The following is a 23,308-nucleotide window of genomic DNA, read 5'->3' on the forward strand; positions in this document are numbered from 1 at the left end:
GAGCTGCTTGTGATGTAGTCAGGTGTGTGTGAGACTCATGGATGGAGGGGCTGTGGTTTGGGTCCATATACAGTCAGGTCCATAAATATTGGGACATTGACACAATTCTAATCTTTTTGGCTCTATACACCACCACAATGGATTTGAAATGAAACAAACAAGATGTGCTTTAACCACTTTAAGACCGCTCACAGTAATATTACTGCGGCAAAGTGGCTCGTTATCATCTGACGACGTAGTACTACGTCGTCAGACACTCCCCCTTCTGGGCGGCGCTTGAGCGCCGCCGGAGGCTCGCTCCCGCTGTTTTCATTCACAGCGGGAGTCGGGCCAGGGGAGGAGCAGCGGCGATCGCCGCTGCTCTTACCCGATTGTCGGGGATCGAGTCTGGAGACACACAGCGGGCGGATCTCCATAGTGACAGGGAGTGACAGATCGGACTGTTCAGCATAGCTGGACATCCGATCTGTCCATGACTCACTCAGTCACCTCCCCCCCTACACGTCAGTAAGCACCAGGCATACATTAACCCCTCCCTCTCCAATAAAATGAACCCCTTCCCTGCCAGTGTCATTTTTACAGTAACAGTGCATATGTATAGCACTGATTACTGCAGTAATGTCACTGGTACCCCCAAAAGTGTCAAAAATGTCAGTCAAGGGTCCGATCTGTCCAACGCAATGTCGCAGTCCCGCAAAAAAAATCGCAGATCGCCGCCATTACGCGTTAAAAAAAAAACCACCAAAAATGACAGAAATCTTTCCCTTTGTTAGTAAACGCAATAACTTTTGCGCAAACCAATCAAAATACGCTTATTGCGATTTTTTTTTACCAAACATAGGTAGCAGAAAACAAATTGGCCAAAAATTTTTTAAAAAATTGGTTTTTACATCTTTTTTGGGGGGAATTTCATATAAAAAAATGTTAAAAATATTGTTATTTTTTCAAAATAAACGCTCTTTTTTTGTTTATAGCGCAAAAAGTAAAAATCGCACAGGTGATCAAATACCACCAAAAGAAAGCTCTGTTTGTGGGAAAAAAAGGACGTAAATTTCGTTTGGGTACGGCGTCGCACGACCGCGCAATTGTCAGTTGAAGTCGCACAGCGCCGAATCGCAAAAAGTGGCCTGGACGGAAGACAGCAAAATCCTCCGGTGGTAAAGTGGTTAATTGCAGACTTCCAGCTTTAATTTGAGGGCATTTACATCCAAATCAGATGAAAGGTGTAGGAATTACAACAGTTTGTATATGTGCCTCCCACTTTTTAAGGGACCAAAAGTAATGGGACAGATTAACAATCATAAATCAAACTTTCACCTTTTTATACTTGGTTGCAAATCCTTTGCAGTCAATTACAGCCTGAAGTCTGGAATGCATAGACATCACCAGACGCTGGGTTTCATCCCTGGTGATGCTTTGCCAGGCCTCTACTGCAACTGTCCTTAGTTCCTGCTTGTTCTTGGGGCATTTTCCCTTCAGTTTTGTCTTCAGTAAGTGAAATGCATGCTCAATCGGATTCAGGTCAGGTGATTGACTTGGCCATTGCATAACATTCCACTTCTTTCCCTTAAAAAACTCTTTGGTTGCTTTCGCAGTATGCTTCGGGTCATTGTCCATCTGCACTGTGAAGCGCGTCCAATGAGTTCTGAAGCATTTGGCTGAATATGAGCAGATAATATTGCCCGAAACACTTCAGAATTCATCCTGCTGCTTTTGTCAGCAGTCACATCAATAAATACAAGAGAACCAGTTCCATTGGCAGCCATACATGCCCACGCCATGACACTACCACCACCATGCTTCACTGATGAGGTGGTATGCTTTGGATCATGAGCAGTTCCTTTCCTTCTCCATACTCTTCTCTTCCCATCACTCTGGTACAAGTTGATCTTGGTCTCATCTGTCCATAGGATGTTGTTCCAGAACTGTGAAGGCTTTTTTAGATGTTTGGCAAACCTTAATCTGGCCTTCCTGTTTTTGAGGCTCACCAATGGTTTACATCTTGTGGTGAACCCTCTGTATTCACTCTGGTGAAGTCTTCTCTTGATTGTTGACTTTGACACACATACACCTACCTCCTGGAGAGTGTTCTTGATCTGGCCAACTGTTGTGAAGGGTGTTTTCTTCACCAGGGAAAGAATTCTTCAGTCATCCACCACAGTTGTTTTCTGTGGTCTTCCGGGTCTTTTGGTGTTGCTGAGCTCACCGGTGCGTTCTTTCTTTTTAAGGATGTTCCAAACAGTTGATTTGGCAGTTTTTGCTATCTCTCTGATGGGTGTGTTTTGTTTTTCGGCCTAATGATGGCTTGCTTCACTGATAGTGACAGCTCTTTGGATCTCATATTGAGAGTTGACAGCAACAGATTCCAAATGCAAATAGCACACTTGAAATGAACTCTGGACCTTTTATCTGCTCCATGTAAATGGGGTAATGAGGGAATAACACACACCTGGCCATGGAACAGCTGAGCAGCCAATTGTCCCATTACTTTTGGTCCCTTAAAAAGTGGGAGGCACATATACATACTGTTGTAATCCCTACACCTTTCACCTGATTTGGATGTAAATACCCTCAAATTAAAGCTGAAATTCTGCAGTTAAAGCACATCTTGTTTGTTTCATTTCAAATCCATTGTGGTGGTGTATAGAGCCAAAAAGATTTGAATTGTGTCGATGTCCCAATATTTATGGACCTGACTGTACAGGCCAATATTTTATATCAGGTAGCTAAGAGTGGTGATAACTATATCATTCTAGGGAGTAAAATTGTCAGAAATATTGACAGTCACGGATATTGTTATTGATCAGTCACTGATAAGAGCATGTTAGAATTATTGATCTGTCTCTGATAAGAACACGTTAGTTATCAGTCTGTGATAAGAACACGGGTTATTGGTCTCTGAAAAGAACACGTTAGCGTTATTGATCGGTCTCTAAGAACATGTTAGCTTTATTGATCAGTCACTGATAAGAACACGGTAGCGTTATTGATCGTTCTCTGATAAGAAAGTGTTAGCATTATTGATTGGTCTCTGATAAGTACATTTTAGCATTATTGATCGTTCTCTAAGAACGTGTTAGCATTATTGATCAGTCTCTGATAAGAACGTTAGCGTCATTGATAAGAACATATTAGTTAGTGTCATTTATTGATAAGAATGTCAGCGTTACTGATCAGTCACTGATAAGCCTGTTGGTCAACAAAAATATTGAAACATGTAGCCAAAATATATTGACAACTTTCTTTGTGTGTGGGCCCCCAAATGCTACTCCCAGCACTTGATAGAGTAGAAGGTGTAATAAGTGCAGACTGCTCCACCCTCCCTGCACTAGATAGGAGGTGTCTGTGAAGGACGCTCCACCCAGTACTGGCTAGAATATGTGGTTTCAGTGAAGGCCATTTCACCCAGCATTGGATAGAAAGGAAGGTGTAAGGGCAGGATGATCCACACAGCATTGGATACAATAGGAGGTGTCGGTGAAGGACACTTCACCCAATACTGGATAGAACATGAGGTGCGAGTGAAGGACGCTTCACCCAGCATTGGATAGAATAGGTGTGAGGGCAGGATGCTCAACCCATTACTGGATAAAATATGAGGTGTCAGTGAAGGACACTTCACCTAGCATTAGATAGAACATGAGGTGTGAGTATAGGATGCTTCACCTAGCATTAGACAGAATAGAGTGTTTGGGGGCAAAACGCTCCACCATGGGATAACATAAAAAAATTAGCTCCACTCAGTCTGACAACCTGGAATGTTTATGGGACGAGCACATGAACCAGCCATGCAATACTCCATAATATTCACAAAATGAGGACATACAGCATAACAGAGGGTGGCCAGTACTGTGCGGCCAGCCTTGACCCAAGGAGCTTACACTTCTGCTGAAGCATACTAGGCTGCGTTTTACACCATCTTGTGTAGAGCAGTTAAAGGTTCTATGATCCATCAGACCTCGGGGGCTCGTTGAGTCCTCCAGAGTGTCCATGCGTCTTCTGGTGACGCTTATAATTGTCCCAGTGGCCGGTAGTGTAGTGGCACTGTGCACAGCGGAGTGGCTTCTCGCCAGTGTGACGCAGCATGTGACGTTTGAGGTTCATGCTTTGGTTACAGCTATAGTTACATAGGCCACAGCGGAAGGGCTTGTCCCCGGAGTGGATGCGCCCATGCCTCTTTAGGTTGGCGAGGTTGCCACATGCATAGTCACACAGCTGGCACTTGTAGGGCTTTTCCCCCGTGTGAACCCGCTGGTGTCTCTTTAGGTTGTCGTAGTGTGCCGAGGCGTAGGAACACAGGTGGCACTTGTAGGGCTTCTCCCCGCTGTGCGTTTTCATGTGGCGGGATAAATGGTTCTGGTAGTGGGTGACAAACGGGCACAGGACACAGGAAAAGCCTTTGTCGGGGCTTCCCGAAGAGCTACAGCGAGGGCAGAACTGTCCATCCATCTCACCATCATCATCCTGAGGGCTGCCTTCATCCAAAACTGTGCCGCAAGAGCGGCACGTGAAGGGGAAAAGCAGCTCTGGGAGGCCGTCATCTGCTGAAGGCTGCAGAACGGGCGAAGATGGAGCACGGCTTAAGCGGACACAAGCTGGCAGAAAGACTTCCAGGTCATCAGAGGTCACCGGGAGGGCCAGGGCTGCCGCAGACACATCTGCAGTGAGAGGAGGAGAAACATTAGATGAGGCCGGGTACACTAGAGGAATGGTGAAAACAATCTCCCAACATGTTACCTTGGATGGGGAAGATGACCCTACCAACAGGGGGAGACACTGGGGATAGAAACAATCTCCATGTGGGAGGAGCAAACTTCATTAGTGCAGACTAGGTCTCGCATGTCCAAGATGGCTGTGTCACCCGGTAGCAGGAGGGGCAAACAAGGACATACAAGTTGTCCCTGTGTCACTCTGCAGTGGAAAGGGGCAAACAACACCTGATCATATAGCTTCCATCAGTCACTCTGCAGTGGGAGGGGTTATATCACAGCTCTCCTATAGACATCATGCAATGGGAGGGGTCAGGCTAGTTTTCACAGGTCCATGCTTTGTCATCCTGCAATGGGAGGAACTGGTTTAAAGGTCTTATATAATTGTCCATATAGTGAGAGGGGCAGACTTCCATGCTCAGCTTAGTTTAACTTTTCATGTCAACCAGCAGTGGGAGGGGCAGACAAGGTCATACAGGGTCAATGCTGTATCACCCTGTAAAGGGAGTGGTTAGAGACATCATGTAATGGTAGGTGGCAGGCATTTGTCACAGTGGGGTAGGAGGAACTGGCTCATAGGTCTTGTCAGAGCCATCATGCAGTGTAAAGGGCTGACTCCACATCCTGGAAACTCCCTTCATAGTAACCCTGTAGTGGGAAGGGCAGAATCCCATGCTTTGATCTTTTCTGTGTCACCCTGCATTGGGAGGGGCAGACAAGGACTCACAGGTCTATGCTGGGTCACTCTGTAGCTGAAGCAGCAGAAAAGGTCCTACAGGTCCATGCTGAGTAACCATGCGGTGGGAGGGGCAGACAAGGTCCTACAGGTCCAAGCTGTGTCACCCTGCAGTGGTAGGGGCAGACAAGGTCCTACAGGTCCAAGCTGTGTCACCTTGCATTGGGAGAAACAGATAAAGTCCTACAGGTCAATGTTGTGTCACCCTGTAGTGGGAGGGGCAAACAAGGTTTTATAGGTCCATGCTTTGTCACTGCAGTGGGATGGGCAGACAATGTCCTACAAGTCCATGCTGTGTCGTAGTAGGAGAGCTGACAAGGTCCTACAGGTCCATTCTGTATCAACCTGAAGTGGGAGGGGCAGGTAAGGTCCTACAGGTCCATGCTCAGTCACTGTGCAGTGGGAGGGGTGACAAAGTCCTACAGGTCCATGCTGAGTCACCCTGCAGTGTGAGGGGCAGATAAGGTTCTACAGGTCCATGCTGAGTTACCCTGTAGTAGGAGAAACTGGCTCACATGTCTCAGTTGTGTCACCATGCAGTAGGAGAAGGGGCTGACTCCATGTCCTGAAACCACATTCATTGTCACCATGCAGTGGAACAGACTCCTATGCTTAGCTGATCCCATCCATGTCACCATACAGTAGGAGGTGCAGTCAAGGTATTATAGGTTCATGCTGTGTCACTATGCAGTGGGGCAGACTCCTATGCTTAGCTGATCCTTTCCATGTCACCCTGCAGTGGGAATGGCAGATAAGGTCCTACAAGACCATACTGTATCACCCTGCAATGGGAGGGGCAGACAAGGTCCCACAGGTCCATGTTGTGCCACTCTACAGTGGAAGAAACAGATAAGGTCCTAGAGGTCCATACTGTGTCACTTTGCGGTGGGAGGGGCAGACAATGTCCTGTATGTCCATGCTGTGTCACCCTGAAGTGGAAGGGGCAGAGAAGGTCCTACAGATTCATGCTCTGTCCCCGTGCAGTGGGAGTGGCGGCAAGGTACTACAGGTCCATGCTGTGACAACCTGCAGTGGGAGGGGCAGATAATGTCCTACAGGTCCATGCTGTGTCATGCTGTGGTGGGAGGAACAAAAAAAGGCTGTGACACCCTGCAGGGAGAAGGACAGATAAGGTCTTACAGATCCATGGATTGTCATCCTGTAGCGGGAGGAACTGGCTCACAGGTCTCAGTTGGAGTCAGCCCCTTCTCCTACTGCAGTATCACATAACTGAGAGCTGTGAGCCAGTTCCTCACACTCCATGGATCTGTAAGACCTTATCTGTCCTTCCCACTGCAGGGTGTCACAGACTTTTTTGTTACTCCCACTACAGAGTGACACAGCATGGACCTGTAGGACCTGATCTGCCCCTCCCACTGCAGGGTGACTTGTAAAGGATCAGCTAAGCTTAGGAGTCAGCCCCACTGCATGGTGACACAACATGAACCTATATTACCTTGTCTGCTCCTCCTACTGTAGGGTGACATGGAAGGGATCAGCTAAGCATAGGAGTCTGCCCCACTGCATTGTGACAATGAACGGAGCTACAGGACATGGAGTCAGCCCCTTCTCCTACTGCATGGTGACACATGTCCTGTACATTCACAGACTATGCTTAGCTGATCCCTTCCATTTCACCCTACAGTAGGAGGGGCAGACGAGGTATTATAGGTCCATGCTGTGTCACCATGCAGTGGGGCAGACTCCTATGCTTAACTGATCCTTCTCATGTCACCCTGCAGTGGGTGGGGCAAATAAGGTCCTACAGGTCCATGCTGTGTCACCCTTCAGTGGCAGGGACAGATAAGGCCCTACAGATCCATGCTGTGTACAGTGAGGGAATAAATTATTTGATCCCCTGCTGATTTTGTGCGTTTGCCCACTGACATAGAAATTATCAGTCTATAATTTTAATGGTTAGTTTATTTTAACAGTGAGAGATAGAATAACAAAAATTTTCAGAAAAACACATTTCAAAAAAGTTATAATTTGATTTGCATTTTAATGAGTGAAATAAGTATTTAACCCCTTGGCAAAACATGACTTAGTACTTGATGGCATAACCCTTGTTGGCAATCACAGAGGTCAGACGTTTCTTGTAGTTGGCCTCCAGGTTTGCACACATCTCAGGAGGGATTTTGTCCCACTTCTCTCCAAGTCATTAAGGTTTCGAGGGTGACGTTTGGTAACTCGAACCTTCAGCTCCCTCCACATAGGTCTGGAGACTGGCTAGGTCACTCCAGGACCTTAATGTGCTTCTTCTTGAACCACTCTTTTGTTGCCTTGGCTGTGTGTTTTGGGTCATTGTCATGCTGGAATACCCATACACTACCCATTTTTAATGTCCTGGCCGAGGGAATGAGGTGTTCACCCAAGATTTGACGGTACATGGCCCCATCCATCGTCCCTTTGATGCGGTGAAGTTGTCCTGTCCCCTTAGCAGAAAATCACCCCCAAAGCGTAATGTTTCCACCTCCATGTTTGACGGTGGGGGATGGTGTTCTTGGGGGTCATAGGCAGCATTCCTCTTCCTCCAAACATGGTGAGTTGAGTTGATGCCGAATGCTCGATTTTGGTCTGGTCAGACCACAAGACTTTCACACAGTTCTCCTCTGAATCATTCAGATGTTCATTAGCAAACTTCAGACGGGCCTGTACATGTGCTTTCTTAAGTAGGGGAACCTTGCGTGCGCTGCAGGATTTCAGTCCTTCATAGCGTAGTGTGTTACCAATTGTTTTCTTGGGGACTATGGTCCCAGCTGCCTTGAGATCATTGCCAAGATTCTCCTGTGTAGTTCTGGGCTGATTCCTCACCGTTCTCGTAATCATTGAAACCCCACGAGGTCAGATCTTGTATGTAGTCCCAGACCGAGGGAGATTGACAGTTAATTTGTGTTTTTCTCATTTGCGAATAACCTATTGTCACCCTCTCACCAAGCTGCTTGGCGATAGTCTTGTAGCCCATTCCAGCCTTGTGTAGGTCTACAATCTTGTTCCTGACATCCTTGGACAGCTCTTTGGTCTTGGCCATTTTGGAGAGATTAGAATCTGATCGATTGCCTCTGTGGACAGGTGACCTTTAAGAGAGTGCTCCTAATCTCAGCTTGTTACCTGTAAAGAAGACACCTGAAAGCCAGAAATCTTGCTAAATGATAGAGGATCAAATACTTATTTCATTCATTAAAATGCAAATCAATTTATAACTTTTTTAAAATGCATTTTTCTGGATATTTTATTGTTATTCTGTCTCTCACTGTTAATTAAAAAACCTACAATTAAAATTATAGACTGATAATTTCTTTGTCAGTGGGCAAATGTACAAAATCAGCAGGGGATCAAATACTTTTTTCCCCTTACTGTAACCCTGCAGTGGGAGGGGCAGGTATGGTCCTACAGGTCTATGCTGGGTCACTGTGTATTGGTAGGAACAAAAAACGTCCTACAGGTCTATGCTGTGTCCCCCTTCAGTGGGAAGGACAGACAAGGTTTTACAGACCCATGCAGTGTTGCACTGTAGTGGATGGAACTAGTTCACAGGTCTCAGTTGTGTCACCATGCAGTAAGAGAAGAGGCTGACTTCATGTTCTGTAGCTCCATTCATTGTCACCATGCAGTGGGGCAGACTCCTATGCTTAGCTGATCCCTTCCATGTCACCCTACAGTAGGAGGGGCAGACAAGGTATTATATAGGTCCATGTGGTGTAAGAGGCCTTGTTTCAGTCTCCATGCAGTGGGAGGAAGGGCATGTCTTGTTGATCCCAATGTAGTCACCCTGCAGAGGGAGGAGCTGCCCACAGGTCTACTTTGAGTCCCCCCCTGGGAGGAGCGTGCTGCATGTCTATCCTCCTAATTTGTTAACTTTCTTTGGGTGGGGCAAAGTATTTCACATAGATCCCTGCTGTGTGTGTCATCCTGGGGATGGGGGGTAGGGAAGACCAACAATGTTATGTCTCACAACAACCCATTGTGTCCCCCTGAGGTAGGAGGAGGATATTCCATTTATGTCACCCTGCAATGGGAGGGACAGGCTCTGCATCACTGTCACCTTTGGTCAGGGTACATGGGCATTTCATGGAGAGTGGGACAGGGATGGGATGTGATGAGTCATGGAACTGACCATCAGGGGGGGCGCTCCTCGCCTCTTTGTCCTCTTCACGCTTTTCCTTCTGCTGCCCCCTTCGGTGCGCCATGATGTGGCGTTTGAGGTTGCGGCTCTGGTTGCAGCGGTAAGGGCACAGGTGGCAGGCGAACGGTTTGTCCTGGGTGTGAACCTTCTGGTGGCGTTTCAGGTTGCCCGGACTGCTGCAGGAGAAAGTGCAGAGCTCGCAGTGGAAAGGCTTCTCCCCTGTGTGGGTCAGAAGATGACGCTTGAGGTTGACAAGCTGAGAGGAGGCGTAGAGGCAGTGCGGGCAGCAAAAGGGCTTCTCCCCATTGTGAGTCTTCATGTGCCGCTTGAGGTGGCTGGAGTAATGGGTGGAGAAAGGACACAGACGGCAGGAGAAAAGCAACCTCTCCTTCTCTGAGGTCACATCTTGGGGGGAGGAGGCCTCACGGTGCTCCAGGTACTGACAGCGGCTGCTCTCCGTCGTCTCGCAGGGCCCACAGGGAGATGGCAGACCCCCCACACCCGCCTCTTCTGGATCGCTGAGCGGCTGATACGCCGAATATTCATCCTCGCTCAGCGGGTAACGCGGGATCTCCAACTTACATTCTACCGAATCTGTGGGGACAATAAAGAAAATATAATTACCCAGGAGTAGGCAAAAAGCAGCCACAATCTAAACAAAGAATCTGCTCACACAATCTATATATACAGACCTGACCGATGTTTATATATCCGAGAACTATACACTCATATGTACCTTTATTATTAGGTACACCCTGCTAGTAATTGAAAAAAATAAAACGGACAGGGAAACCTACACATTAGGAGGTATCAAAAGAGACCTCTGGTTACCTACCCACTCACTTATATAAAGTGGGCTCTATAGCCAAAACATATCACATAGAAAAGAAGGCAAATAGACAGAACTGCCTTAAGCACCATAACTATGAGCCTCCGGGGAATTGTAACAAGATTTAAATACAACATCAATCTATAAAAATGTATTAAACTTTATTGTACACAAAAATCCAATGGTAAATATAAAAGAACAGGAACCACCCACCATCACCAGTATATAAAAAAGACAACGTTGTCTAGGTTAAACCAAAGAAAGTGCACCGGACGCCATACTCACATGTACACAACTCGAACATCCCTCTAATAACTAGACAACTGTGGACAAACTATAAGGGAATGGTAAGTGCACAGATATCTCGTAGGACACCTCAACAAACTGATGCAGCAGGAACAGGGCAATCCTATACAATAACATTGTATATGGAGTCATTGGAAATTCACAGTCTGTTATCGCTAATGCTTCAATGTGTGGGGTCCCCGGGTAGATGAAAAAAATCAAAACATGGGAACAGGACATACAGTATCTCACAAAAGTGAGTACACCCCTCACGTTTATGTAAATATTTTATTCTATCTTTTCATGTGACAACACTGAAGAAATGACACTTTGCTACAATGTAAAGTAGTGAGTGTACAGCTGGTATAACAGTGTAAATTTGCTGTCCCCTCAAAATAACTCAACACACAGCCATTAATGTCTAAATCGCTGGCAACAAAAGTGAGTACACCCCTAAGTGACAAATGTCCAAATTGGGCCCAAAGTGTCAATATTTTGTGTGGCCGCCATTATTTTCCAGCACTGCCTTAACCCTCTTGGGCATGGAGTTCACCAGAGCTTCACAAGTTGCCACTAGAGTCCTCTTCCACTCCTCCATGATGACATAACGGAGATGGTGGATGTTAAAGACCTTGCGCTCCTCCACCTTCCATTTGAGGATGCTCCACAGATGCTCAATAGGGTTTAGGTCTGGAGACATGCTTGGCCAGTCCATCACCTTTACCCTCAGCTTCTTTAGCAAGGCAGTGGTCGTCTTGGAGGTGTGTTTGGGTTCGTTATGTTGAAATACTGCCCTGTGGCCCAGTCTCTGAAAGGAGGGGATCATGCTCTGCTTCAGTATGTCACAGTACATGTTGGCATTCATGGTTCCCTCAATGAACTGTAGCTCCCCAGTGCTGGCAGCACTCATGCAGCCCCAGACCATGACACTCCCGGAACCATGCTTAACTGTAGGAAAGACACACTTGTCTTTGTGCTCCTCACCTGGTTGCCGCCACACACGCTTGACACCATCTGAACCAAATAAGTTTATCTTGGTCCTTAGTTTGCTTGTCTTCAGCAAACTGTTTGTGGGCTTTCTTGTGCATCATCTTTAGAAGAGGCTTCCTTCTGGGACGAAACAAATGCAGACCATTTTGTGCAGTGTGTGGCGTATGGTCTGAGCACTGACAGGCTGACCCCCCCACCCCTTCAACCTCTGCAGCAATGCTGGCAGCACTCATACGTCTATTTCCCAAAGACAGCCTCTGGATATGGAGCTCAGCACATGCACTCAACCTCTTTGGTCGACCATGGCGAGGCCTGTTCTGAGTGGAACCTGTCCTGTTAAACCGCTGTATGGTCTTGGCAACCGTGCTACAGCTCAGTTTCAGGGTCTTGGCAATCTTCTTATAGCCTAGGGCTAGGCCATCTTTATGTAGAGCAACAATTCTTTTTTTCAGATCCTCAGAGAGTTCTTTGCCATGAGGTGCCATGTTGAACTTCCAGTGACCAGAGTGAAAGAGAGAGAAGGCGATAACACCAAATTTAACACACCTTCTCCCCATTCACATCTGAGACCTTCTAACACTAACGAGTCACATGACACCGGGAGGGAAAATGGCTAATTGAACCCAATTTGGACATTTTCACGTAGGGGTGTGCCCACTTTTGTTGCCAGCTGTTTAGACATTAATGGCTGTGTGTTGAGTTATTTTGAGGGGACAGAAAATTTACACTGTTATACAAACTGTACACTCACTACTTTACATTGTAGCAAAGGTTCATTTCTTCAGTGTTCTCACATTAAAAGATATAATAAAATAGGGGTGTACTCACTTTTTTGAGATTCTGTAAATAGTATAACCAAACTAAACAGCATTGCTCAGTAGGGATCGACTGATTATGGGTGGGGCCGATATTCACTTTTTCTGAAGTATCGGTATCAGCCATAAACTTGCCGATATTGCTTCAAGTGGCTGTACCGGAGTGATTCCTTCAGCTACAGACATTACCCTGGCACAGTTTTTTAGAGCCAATGGTCGGCTTTCTTGTAAGAACAACCAATGCAGCTAAGCAGCTGCTCGGGTGTTATTACAAGCAGCGGGAGGGGACATCCACCCCCCCCCCCCGCTACAGCTCCGCCTGGCTCTCCCGTCCCACCGGGAGGCCTGAGTGACCAGCCGGCCAAAGACCCAAACAAAGCCGGAATTGTCTCTGATCGGGTTTCCGATGTAGTAACCCAGAAGTGACGTTAATGTTATGACATCAACTTACGGTTACCGGAGCCTTAAAGGCACCAGATTTTAAAAAAATTACAGTATTCAAAAACAGCCAAACTTGGCGTTATGAATGCTTTTAAGTGCAGTGGAGGGGTTTGGGGTATTTTAGATCCCAGATCCCTCCATAAAGAGTACCTGTCACTGCATATTACTGTCACTAGGGATGTTTAAAATCCTTGTGACAGCAATAAAAGTAAAAAAAAATAAAATAAAAAAAAGGACAGAGTAAAAATAAAAAACTTTAAATGTGCAGAAAATCGGCACCTAATATCGGCTACCGACCTGAAGGGTCGCAAGAAAATAGGTATCAGCCTGGAAAACACAATATTGGCTGATCCCTATTGTGAACCGTTCCCAGGGCTGTGCTGACATCACACCATAAATGGATAAATCAGACTAGTATATGAATTTGGCTAGCCATAGTACAGGCATGTCAGGAATGGACATACACTGCCGTTCAAAAGTTTGGGGTCATTTAGAAACTTCCTTATGTTTGAAAGAAAAGCACTGTTTTTTTCAATGAAGAGAACATTAAATTAATAAGAAATACAGTCTAGACATTGTTAATGTGGTAAATGACTATTCTAGCTGGAAATGGCTGATTTTTAATGGAATATATACATAGGTGTACAGAGGCCCATTTCCAGCAACCATCATTCCTGTGTTCTAATGGTACATTGTGTTAGCTAATCATGTTAAAAGGCTAATTGATGATTACAAAACCCTTGTGCAATTATGTTAGCACAGCTGAAAACTGTTGTGCTGATTAGAGAAGCTAGAAAACTGGCCTTCCTTTGACCTAGTTGAGTATCTGGAGCATTAGCATTTCAGGGTTTGATTATACTCTCAAAATGGCCAGAAAAAGAGAACTTTCTTCTGAAACTCGACAGGGTATTCTGGCTCTGAGAAACGAAGGCTATTCCATGCGAGAAATTGCCAAGACACTGAAGATTTCCTACAACGGTGTGTAGTACTCCCTTCAGAGATCAGCAAAAATGGGCTCTAACCAGAATAGATAGAGAAGTGGGAGGCCCCGGTGCACTACTAAGCAAGAGAACAAGTATATTAGAGTCTCTAGTTTGAGAAGTAGACGCCCCACATGTCCTCAACTGGCAGCTTCATTAAATGGTACCCGCAAATCGCCAGTCTCAGTGTCCACAGTGAAGAGGCATCTCCGGGATACTGGCCTTCTAGGCTGTACTGACGTCACACCATAAATGAATAAATCAGACTAGTATCTGAATTTGGCTAGCCATAAAATAGGCATGTCAAGAATGGGCATACACTACCGTTCAAAAGTTGGGGTTACTTAGAAATGTCCTTATTTTTTAAAGAAAAGCACTGTTTTTTTCAATGAAGAGAACATTACATTAATCAGAAATACAGTCTAGACATTGTTAATGTGGTAAATGACTATCTAGCTGGAAACGGCTGATTTTTAATGGAATATATACATAGGTGTGCAGAGGCCCATTTCCAGCAACCATCATTCCTGTGTTCTAATGGTACATTGTGTTAGCTAATCATGTTAAAAGGCTAATTGATGATTACAAAACCCTTGTGCAATTATGTTAGCACAGCTGAAAACTGTTGTGCTGATTAGAGAAGCTAGAAAACTGGCCTTCCTTTGACCTAGTTGAGTATCTGGAGCATTAGCATTTCAGGGTTTGATTATACTCTCAAAATGGCCAGAAAAAGAGAACTTTCTTCTGAAACTCGACAGGGTATTCTGGCTCTGAGAAACGAAGGCTATTCCATGCGAGAAATTGCCAAGACACTGAAGATTTCCTACAACGGTGTGTACTACTCCCTTCAGAGATCAGCACAAACAGGCACTAACCAGTGTAGAAAGAGAAGTGGGAGGCCCCGATGCACAACAAGTATATTAGAGTCTCTAGTTTGAGAAATAGACACCTCACAGGTCCTCAACTGGCAGCTTCATTAAATGGTACCCACAAAACGCCAGTCTCAACGTCCACAGTGAAGAGGCCACTCTGGCATGCTGGCCTTCTAGGCAGAGTGGCAAAGAAAAAGCCATATCTGAGATTGGCCAATAAAAGGAAAAGATTAAGATGGGCAAAAAAACACAGACATTGGACAAAGAGGAAGATTGGAAAAAAGTGTTATGAACAGACTAATCTACGTTTGAGGTGTTTGGATCACACAGAAGAACATTTGTGAGACGCAGAACAAGTGAACAGATACTGGAGGAGTGCCTTAAGCCATCTGTCAAGCATGGTGGAGGTAATGTGATGGTCTGGTGCTGGTAAAGTGGGAGATTTGTACAAGGTAAAAGGGATTTTGAATAGGGAAGGCTATCACTCCATTTTGCAACGCCATACCATACCCTGTGGACAGCACTTGATTGGAGCCAATTTCCTCCTACAACAGGACAATGACCCAAAACTATACAGGAACTATTTAGGGAAGATGCAGTCAGCTAGTATTCTGTCTTTAATGAAGTGGCGAGCGCAGTCACCAGATCTCAACCCTATTGCGGGAGCAGCTTGACCGTATGGTACTTATGAAGTGCCCATCAAACCAATCCAACTTGTGGGAGGTGCTTCAGGAAGCTTTGGGTGAAATTTCTTCAGATTACCTCAACAAATTGACAGCTAGAATGTAATTGCTGCAAATGGAGAATTCTTTGATGAAAAAAGTTTGAAGGACAAATTTATTATTTCAAATAAAAATCATTATTTCTAACCTCGTCAATGTCTTGACTATATTTTCTATTCATTTTGCAACTCATTTGATGAAAAAAAAGTGTGCGTTTTCATGGAAAACATAAAATTGCCTGGGTGACCCAAACTTTTGAACGGTAGTGTATATTCTTTGTGTCATCAGAGAGTCATGTGCAAGGTCGTGGGAGGGGACAGGCAGCGTGCAAATAGCAGATAGCAGCTAAGTGGCAGCAAATGATAAGCAGAAAATGACAGGTCCCGGCCTCTAGCGGAAATAACCAGATGTAACACCTGTATGCAGGGAGCAGAGGAAAAGAGAAGAATATGTGATTTATAAGTCAGACAGCGAAAGCTCAGTCCTGAGATACCTCTACGGTCTGTGAGCAGATCCTTCACTCTTAATATAGAATGCCCAATGGTGCTGAATGTGGCGCGTGTGTTCCAAGCCTGATGGTTGCTCAGACTTCAGCAGATCCAAGTATGCCGCTTAACCACTTTAAGACCGGAAGGATTTGCCCCCTTCCTGACCAGGCCCTATTTTGCGATTCGGCACTGCGTGAATTTAACTGACAATTGCGCGGTCGTGCTACGCTGTACCTAAATGAAATTGACGTCCTTTTTTTTTTTCCACAAACAGAGCTTTCTTTTGGTGATATTTGATCACCTGTGCGATTTTTATTTTTTGCCCTATAAACAAAAATCGACAATTTTGAAAAAAAAAAATTTTTTTTTACATTCTGCTATATAACATTCTCAAAAAAAAAAAAAAAAAAACAATTAAAAATCAAAATGTTTTAACATTTTAGGCCAATTTGTTTTCTTCTACATATTTTTGGTAAAAAAAAAAAAATCACAATAAGCGTATTTTGATTGGTTTGCGCAAAAGTGATCGCGTCTACTAACCACGGGACAAATTTCAAATTTTTTTTAAAAAATGTACTAGTAATGGCAGCAATCTGTGATTTTTAGCGGGACTGCGACATTGCGGCGGACAGACTGCACCCCTGACTGACATTTTTGACACTTTTGGGGGGACCAGTGACATTACTACAGTAATCAGTGCTAAAAATATGCACTGTCACTGTAATAATGACACTGGCAGGGAAGGGGGTTAACATTATGGGTGATCAAGGTGTTAAATGTAAGCCTAGGGGAGTGATTCTAACTGTGGGGGGGGGGGGGGGTGGCTTCTGAAATGACCATAGAGACATGTGATTCTATATAGAAGGATCACAGGCGCTCTGTGATCATTCCAGGGAGAATGATCACAGAGCGAACAGCTGACCGTTCTCTCTCAGTGGGGAACGATCGCGAGGGTCAGGCGGCAATCGGAGCCGCCTGCCCGCTACATTGGCTTCCCCGCTGACAAGCGGGGGCGGGAGCGCGCCGCCGGAGGCACGCGCTCGCCCCCTAGCCTCCTGAGAGCGAGCGACGTACAGCTATGACAATTTGCCCAGGAGCGGCTGCCTGCCGCTGTATAACTGTGGCAGGTGGTCGTAAAGTGGTTAAGGAGAATCAACACATGCCACTGCTCGCAATAACCATATGGCGGAGACCTACACACACATGGACAGCAGTGTGGTTATTGCGAGCAGCGGCATGTGTTGAGCCCCCTTAAGCGGCATACTTGGATCTGCTGAAGACTGGGCAACCATCAGGTTTAAACACAAACGCCACATGCAGCACCATTGGGTCAATGGAACTGGCATTATAATTTAAGAGTGAGGGATCTGCTCACAGAGCGTAGAGGTATCTCAGGACTGATACGGATGGAGCTTCTGCTGTCTGGCTTATGAGTCACACATTCTGCTCTTTTCCTCTACTCCCTGAATACAGGCCTTGCATCTGGTTATTTCCGCTAGATGCCGGGACCTGTCATTTTCTGCTTACCATTTGCTGCTGCTTAGCTGCTATCTGCACACTGCCGGCCACTTCCTGCAACCTTGCATACGACTGTCTGATGACACAAAGAATATATGTCCATTCTTGACGTGCCTATACTATGACTTTGGTTTAACCAAGACAACATTTTCGTTTTTATATACTGGTGATGGTGGGTGGTTCCTGTTCTTTATATTTAACATTATATTTTTGTGTACAATAAAGTTTGATACATTTTATAGATTAATGTTGTATTCAAATCTTGTTACCATACCCCAGGGGCTCAAAGTTATGGTGCTTAAGGCAGTTCTCTCTATCTGCCTTCTTTTCTTTCTATACACCTTGTTAGTAGCGGGTTGGAGCCCCCTTTGCCTTCAGAACTGCCCTCATTCTTCATGGCATAGATTCAACAAGGTGTTGGAAACATTCCTCAGAGATTTGGTCTATATTGACATGATAGCATTACGCAGTTGCTGCAGATTTGTCGGCTGCATATCCATGATGCGAATCTCACGTTCCACCACATCCCAAAGGTGCTCTATTGGATTGAGATCTGGTGACTGTCGAGGCTATTGGAGTACAGTGACCTCATTGTCAAGTTCAAGAACCAGTGGTGAGATGATTTGAGCTTTGTGACATGGTGCATTATCCTGCTGGAAGGAGCCATCAGAAGATGGGTGCACTGTAGTCATAAAGGGATGGTCATGGTCAGCAACAATACTCAGGTAGGCCTCGGCATTTAAACGATACTCAATTGGCTCTATGGGGCCCAAATCTCCCTTTGCAGGAACCTTGTATGAAACTGTGCAAATGAAACCACCTCGAAGGTAGCCACCATCAGGCCCAGCACCTGCATGCAAGTCCGGAAGGATGACCATCTGCTGCACAGCAGGAGACAAATTGCAGTTTCTGGAGTTTGTACAAAGGAAGGAGCACTCTGGCTAAGCCCAAGTCCAGAGTCAGACCCAGATAGTCAAGCTTTGTGGACAGAACCAGAGCAGACTTCTGAAAATTCAGAATCCAGTCGAACTCCCTTAGAGTTCGTATGGCGATGTCCAGGTTTTCCACAAGAGCAGTAGGAGACTCAGCTCGCAGAAGGAGGTCGTCCAAGTAGCCCAGTACCGCGATCCCCTATTGGCGTAACAATGCTAGCACCGGGGTTAACACTTTTGTGAAGACCCAAGGCGAGACCAAACGGTAACGCCACAAACTGATAATGGTCCTCTCCGACGGCAAAGCAGAGGAAGCATTGGTGACCAGCACATATTGGAATGTGAAGGTAAGCATCCTTGATGTCAAAAGAGGCAAGAAAATCCCTCTGATGCAGTAAAGCCACCATCGTGCGAATGGACTCCATTCTGAACTTCTACACCTGTACAAAGCAGTTCAGCGCCTTGAATTCCAGAATTGGACGCACCTTGTCTTCCTTCCTGGGAACTGTAAACAGGTTTGAGTAAAACCCCTGAAAACATTGCAATGACGGAACTGGGACAACCACTCCTTGAAGTAACAGGTCTTGTACCGCCTCAAAAAGGCCCTGTAAGCGGTCCGGGGACAGGTGCAAGTTGGAAGGAAAGAACCATTCGGGAGGGTAAGAACTAAAGTCGATTTTGTAGCCGGACCATATGACTTCATGGACCGACTTGTGTTGTACCAGGGAAGTCCACGGGTCCGGAAACCAGTGAAGACGTCCACCCATACCCATTACGGGTGAGGGCGCACATTCATGCTGAAGGAGCCTTGTCCGTCGGTCTGGAGAAGCCCGCTCTGGACTTGCCAGACCAAGTTCGCTTGGATCCACCAGAGGAGGCCCTGAAAGGCTTTGATCCCTTGTCAGTAGCCCCCCGAGCGACGAAAAAAAAACGTATGAGCCGAAAAGGATAGCCCACGTCTAGGACGAGGGTCCTTGCCCTTATTAGCCTGCAGACAAAAAGTATTCTTCCCCCCCTGTGAGACCCTTAATGATGTCATCCAGAGTAGCTCCAAACAGGTGATCTCCTTGAAAAGCAAGATCAGTCAAGGCCTTTTTAGAAGTCTGGTCCGCAGACCAGCATTTGAGCCAAAAAAAAAAAAATATGGCGAAGGACCACTGCTGAAACAGACAGCCTAGCGACTAGGAAAGCTGCATCCAAAGAGGCATCACAGATAAACTGCAGCCCCTGGACCAGGCGGGCGGCGGGGGGGGGACTGCTCCCCCTACAGGGCATAAAAGCTTAGCCCACTCGGTCAGAGTTTGCGACACCAGTGCAATGGTAAACACCGGCCTCAGTGCCGAACCAGCCACAGTGTACAAATTGCGGCCACAGCTTTCACCTTCCTGTCAGCCGAGTCCCTAAAGGCTTGGGGCCTTCAACCAGAATCATGGTTGCCTTGTTCAATCTAGAGACTGGAGGGTCCACCACCAGTGAACAGTCCACTTTTTAAGAAGGGACTCCTCATAGGGCTACCGCATAGCAAATCGCAACACAATCGAACACAAGGGACGGTTGATTCAGCATCTGAGAAGACAGATGAGGCAGGGGAAGGCGGGCCATTTTCGCTAGCCCGTCGCCCAAATACCACCTCCACCCGGCACACAAAGGACTCCAGGACTGTCATCAGTGCATCAATGGAGGGTTGGGACCCAGAAGGTCCCGTAGCCTCTGAGAGGGGATAAGGTGGGGAAATGTGCTCTAAAGACTCCATGAGTCACCAGGGAGACCCCACAAAAATGTGTAAAACTCCCACCGCGCTGGCAGCACCACCTGGTTGCCAGTAACAGAGGACCAAATCAATCCTCAGCAGAGAGGGAGAGAACCCCACCAGACTCACCACACAGCAGAAACAGGCACCTGCAGCCACCAGGATAATCTGCACTCTACGTGTGGCGATCAGGAAGTGAAAATATCCAGGAGTCAGCACCAGGGGATGAGGCGGGGCTCCCACCGCTAAAATTGCCGCCCAGAGGGCTCCACTATAATGGCCCCCGCTATTTTCAATGGCAAACTACCGCAAAATGGCCAACAGACTACACAAACATGGCCGCTGTGCATTGAGCACACAGGCTACAAGAAAATGGCAGCCCGCGCAGCACCAGGAGGGATCCCTAGGCCTCAGAAGACGGCACAGGCAGGAAAGGGGCCCCTGGTAGGAGCCCCCACCAGGTACAGGTGCCCCCCCCCCATCAGCCGATTGTCCGGTCACCGGCGACACACCCCCATTGCCAGCACCCTACCCCTACCCCAGGGGGTGGACCAGGCCACCCTACAGCCCCAGCGTAAGTGAAGGAGGGGAGGGGGTGGCGAGATGGCCCACAGGGACCACCAGACCAATGAGGGGGGTGTCTAACGGTAAGGAGGGGAACCGGGGGCTCCGATCGTCCCATGGAGGGGCCCACGTCCAACCCAAAACTCTGCAGGGGGAGAGGGGGTGACAGAAACCAGGCGGGCACCGCTCCAGACAGAACCTCCTCTCCATCTAAATGGGGGCTGTCGGCAAGGAGGAATGCTGCGACTCAGGCCGAGACCCGGACATATGCAACCTCGCAAGGAGTTTAACTCTCAGGCCAGCCCCCGTCCAGTGGGGCTATGTCGCGACTGACCTAGCGTGGAGCTGAGGTCTGTGTGCTCTCGCTGGCCAGACTGGGGTGACCACTGGATCTAGATTATTCAGCCCATTGCCCAGTCCGGCAGGTATTGTAGATCTCACAGGAAAAAAACTATGAGAAAAAATCTATCTAAAAAGAAACAATTACCAATACCAGAGATCCCAACAAGAAAGAAGGTCCTTACTCCTGACTAGGCAGAAACAAACTTAGTACCTATAGCAGAGAGGGAGTATACCACGTGGGACTGCCCATAGGCGTAGCCAGACTTTTTTTTCTGCCTAGTGAACTACTTCTGTAGGGGGCAGTATAACCCAATGGTTAAGAAGATCAGGAGCTGTGTCCATCAATGAACGAAAGAGAAATATCCGAAGCTTTGAACATTCCATCGTCCCAAAATGGAAAGAGTATGGCTCACCTGCCAACCAAGACATGGCTGTCCACCTAAACTGACCGGCCGGGCAAGGAGAGCATTCATCAGAGAAGCAGCCAAGAGGCCCATGGTAACTCTGGAGGAGCTGCAGAGATCCACAGCTCAGGTGGGAGAATCTGTCCACAGGACAACTATTAGTCGTGCGCTCCACAAATCTGCCCTTTATGGAAGAGTGGCAAGAAGAAAGCCATTGTTGAAAGAAAGCCATAAGAATTCCTGTTTGAAGTTTGCGAGAAGCCACGTGGAGGACACAGCAAACATGTGGAAGAAGGAGCTCTGCTCAAATGAGACCAAAATTTAACTTTTTGGCTTAAAAGCAAAACGCTATGTGTGGCGGAAAACTAACACTGCACATCACCCTGAACACACCATCCCCACCGTGAAACATGGTGGTGGCAGCATCATGCTGTGGGGATGCTTTTCTTCAGCAGGGACAGGGAAGCTGGTCAGAGTTGATGGGAAGATGGATGGAGCCAAATACAGGGCAATCTTAGAAGAAAACCTGTTAGAATCTGCAAAAAACTTAAGACTGGGGCGGAGATTCACCTTCCAGCAGGACAACGACCTGAAACATACAGCCAGAGCTACAATGGAATGGTTTAGCTTAAAGCATATTCATGTGTTAGAATGGCCCACTCAAGGTCCAGACCTAAATCCAATTGAGAATCTGTGGCAAGACTTGACAATTGCTGTTCACAGACGCTCTCCATCCAATCTGACAGAGCTTGAGATATTCTTCAAAGAAGAATGGGCAAAAATGTCCCTCTATAGATGTACAAAGCTGGTAGAGACATCCCCAAAAAGACTTGCAGCTGTAATTGCAGGGAAAGGCGGTTCATTTTCCTTCCACTTCACAATTATGTGCCACTTTGTGTCGGTCTATCACATAAAATCCCGATAAAATACATTTATGTTTTTGGTTGTAACTTGACAAAATGTGGAAAATTTCAAGGGGTATGAATACTTTTTCAAGGCACATATACACATTATATACATCTATACACAGACCCCACTCCACTTACAGCTGTGCTCAAACGTTTGCCCGCCTCCTCTGGCATAAAGGGTGACTTTTTTGGCATTGGTATTGAAAATATGACTGATCATGCCAAAAACCTGTCTTGCATTTAGGGATCGCAATCATATGAAGCCATTTATTATCACATAGTTGCTTTTTTAAATCATAATGAAAATCAGAAATAACCCAAATGGCCCCGATGAAAAGTTCCCATTCCCTGGAATGTTTGGCCTTGGTACAGACACACAAGGTGACACACACAGGTTAAAATGGCAATTAAAGGTTAATTTCCCACATCTGTGGCTTTTTAAATTGCAATTCGTTTCTGCATAAATAATCAATGAGTTTGTTATCTCTCACATGGATGGGGAGCAGAAAAGTTAAAGGAAACACACAGTATCTCACAAAAGTAAGTACACCCCTTACATTTTTGTGAATATTTTATTCTATCTTTTCATGTGACAACACTGAAGAAATGACACTTTGCTACAATGTAAAGTAGTGAGTGTACAGCTTGTATAACAGTGTAAATTTGCTGTCCCCTCAAATAACTCAACACACAGCCATTAATGTCTAAACTGCTGTCAACAAAAGTGAGTACACCCCTAAGTGACAATATCCAAATTGGGCCCAATTAGCCATTTTCCCTCCCCGGTGTCATGTGACTCGTTAGTGTTACAAGGTCTCAGGTGTGAATGGGGAGCAGGTGTGGTAAATTTGGTGTTATCGCTCTCACTCTTCTCATACTGGTTACTGGAAGTTCAAC

General features: G+C 46.3%; 1 protein-coding gene across 1 annotated transcript in view; it reads right to left on the reverse strand.

The window, feature by feature from the left end:
• Positions 1 to 3,483: 3,483 nt before the first annotated feature.
• The window catches only part of ZNF513 (zinc finger protein 513), a 31,627-nt gene continuing 11,802 nt past the window's right edge, over positions 3,484 to 23,308 (reverse strand). Inside the window, exons 3-4 of the mRNA XM_082252490.1 lie at positions 9,563 to 10,165; positions 3,484 to 4,658 (exon numbers count right to left, since the gene is read on the reverse strand). Coding sequence (XP_082108616.1) covers positions 3,943 to 4,658; positions 9,563 to 10,165 — 1,319 coding nt within the window. The 3' untranslated portion in view covers positions 3,484 to 3,942. The remainder of the gene's footprint in view (positions 4,659 to 9,562; positions 10,166 to 23,308) is intronic.

Source organism: Pelophylax lessonae, assembly GCF_965119305.1.
Source record: "Pelophylax lessonae genome assembly, chromosome: 3".
Taxonomy (NCBI): Eukaryota; Metazoa; Chordata; class Amphibia; order Anura; family Ranidae; genus Pelophylax; species Pelophylax lessonae.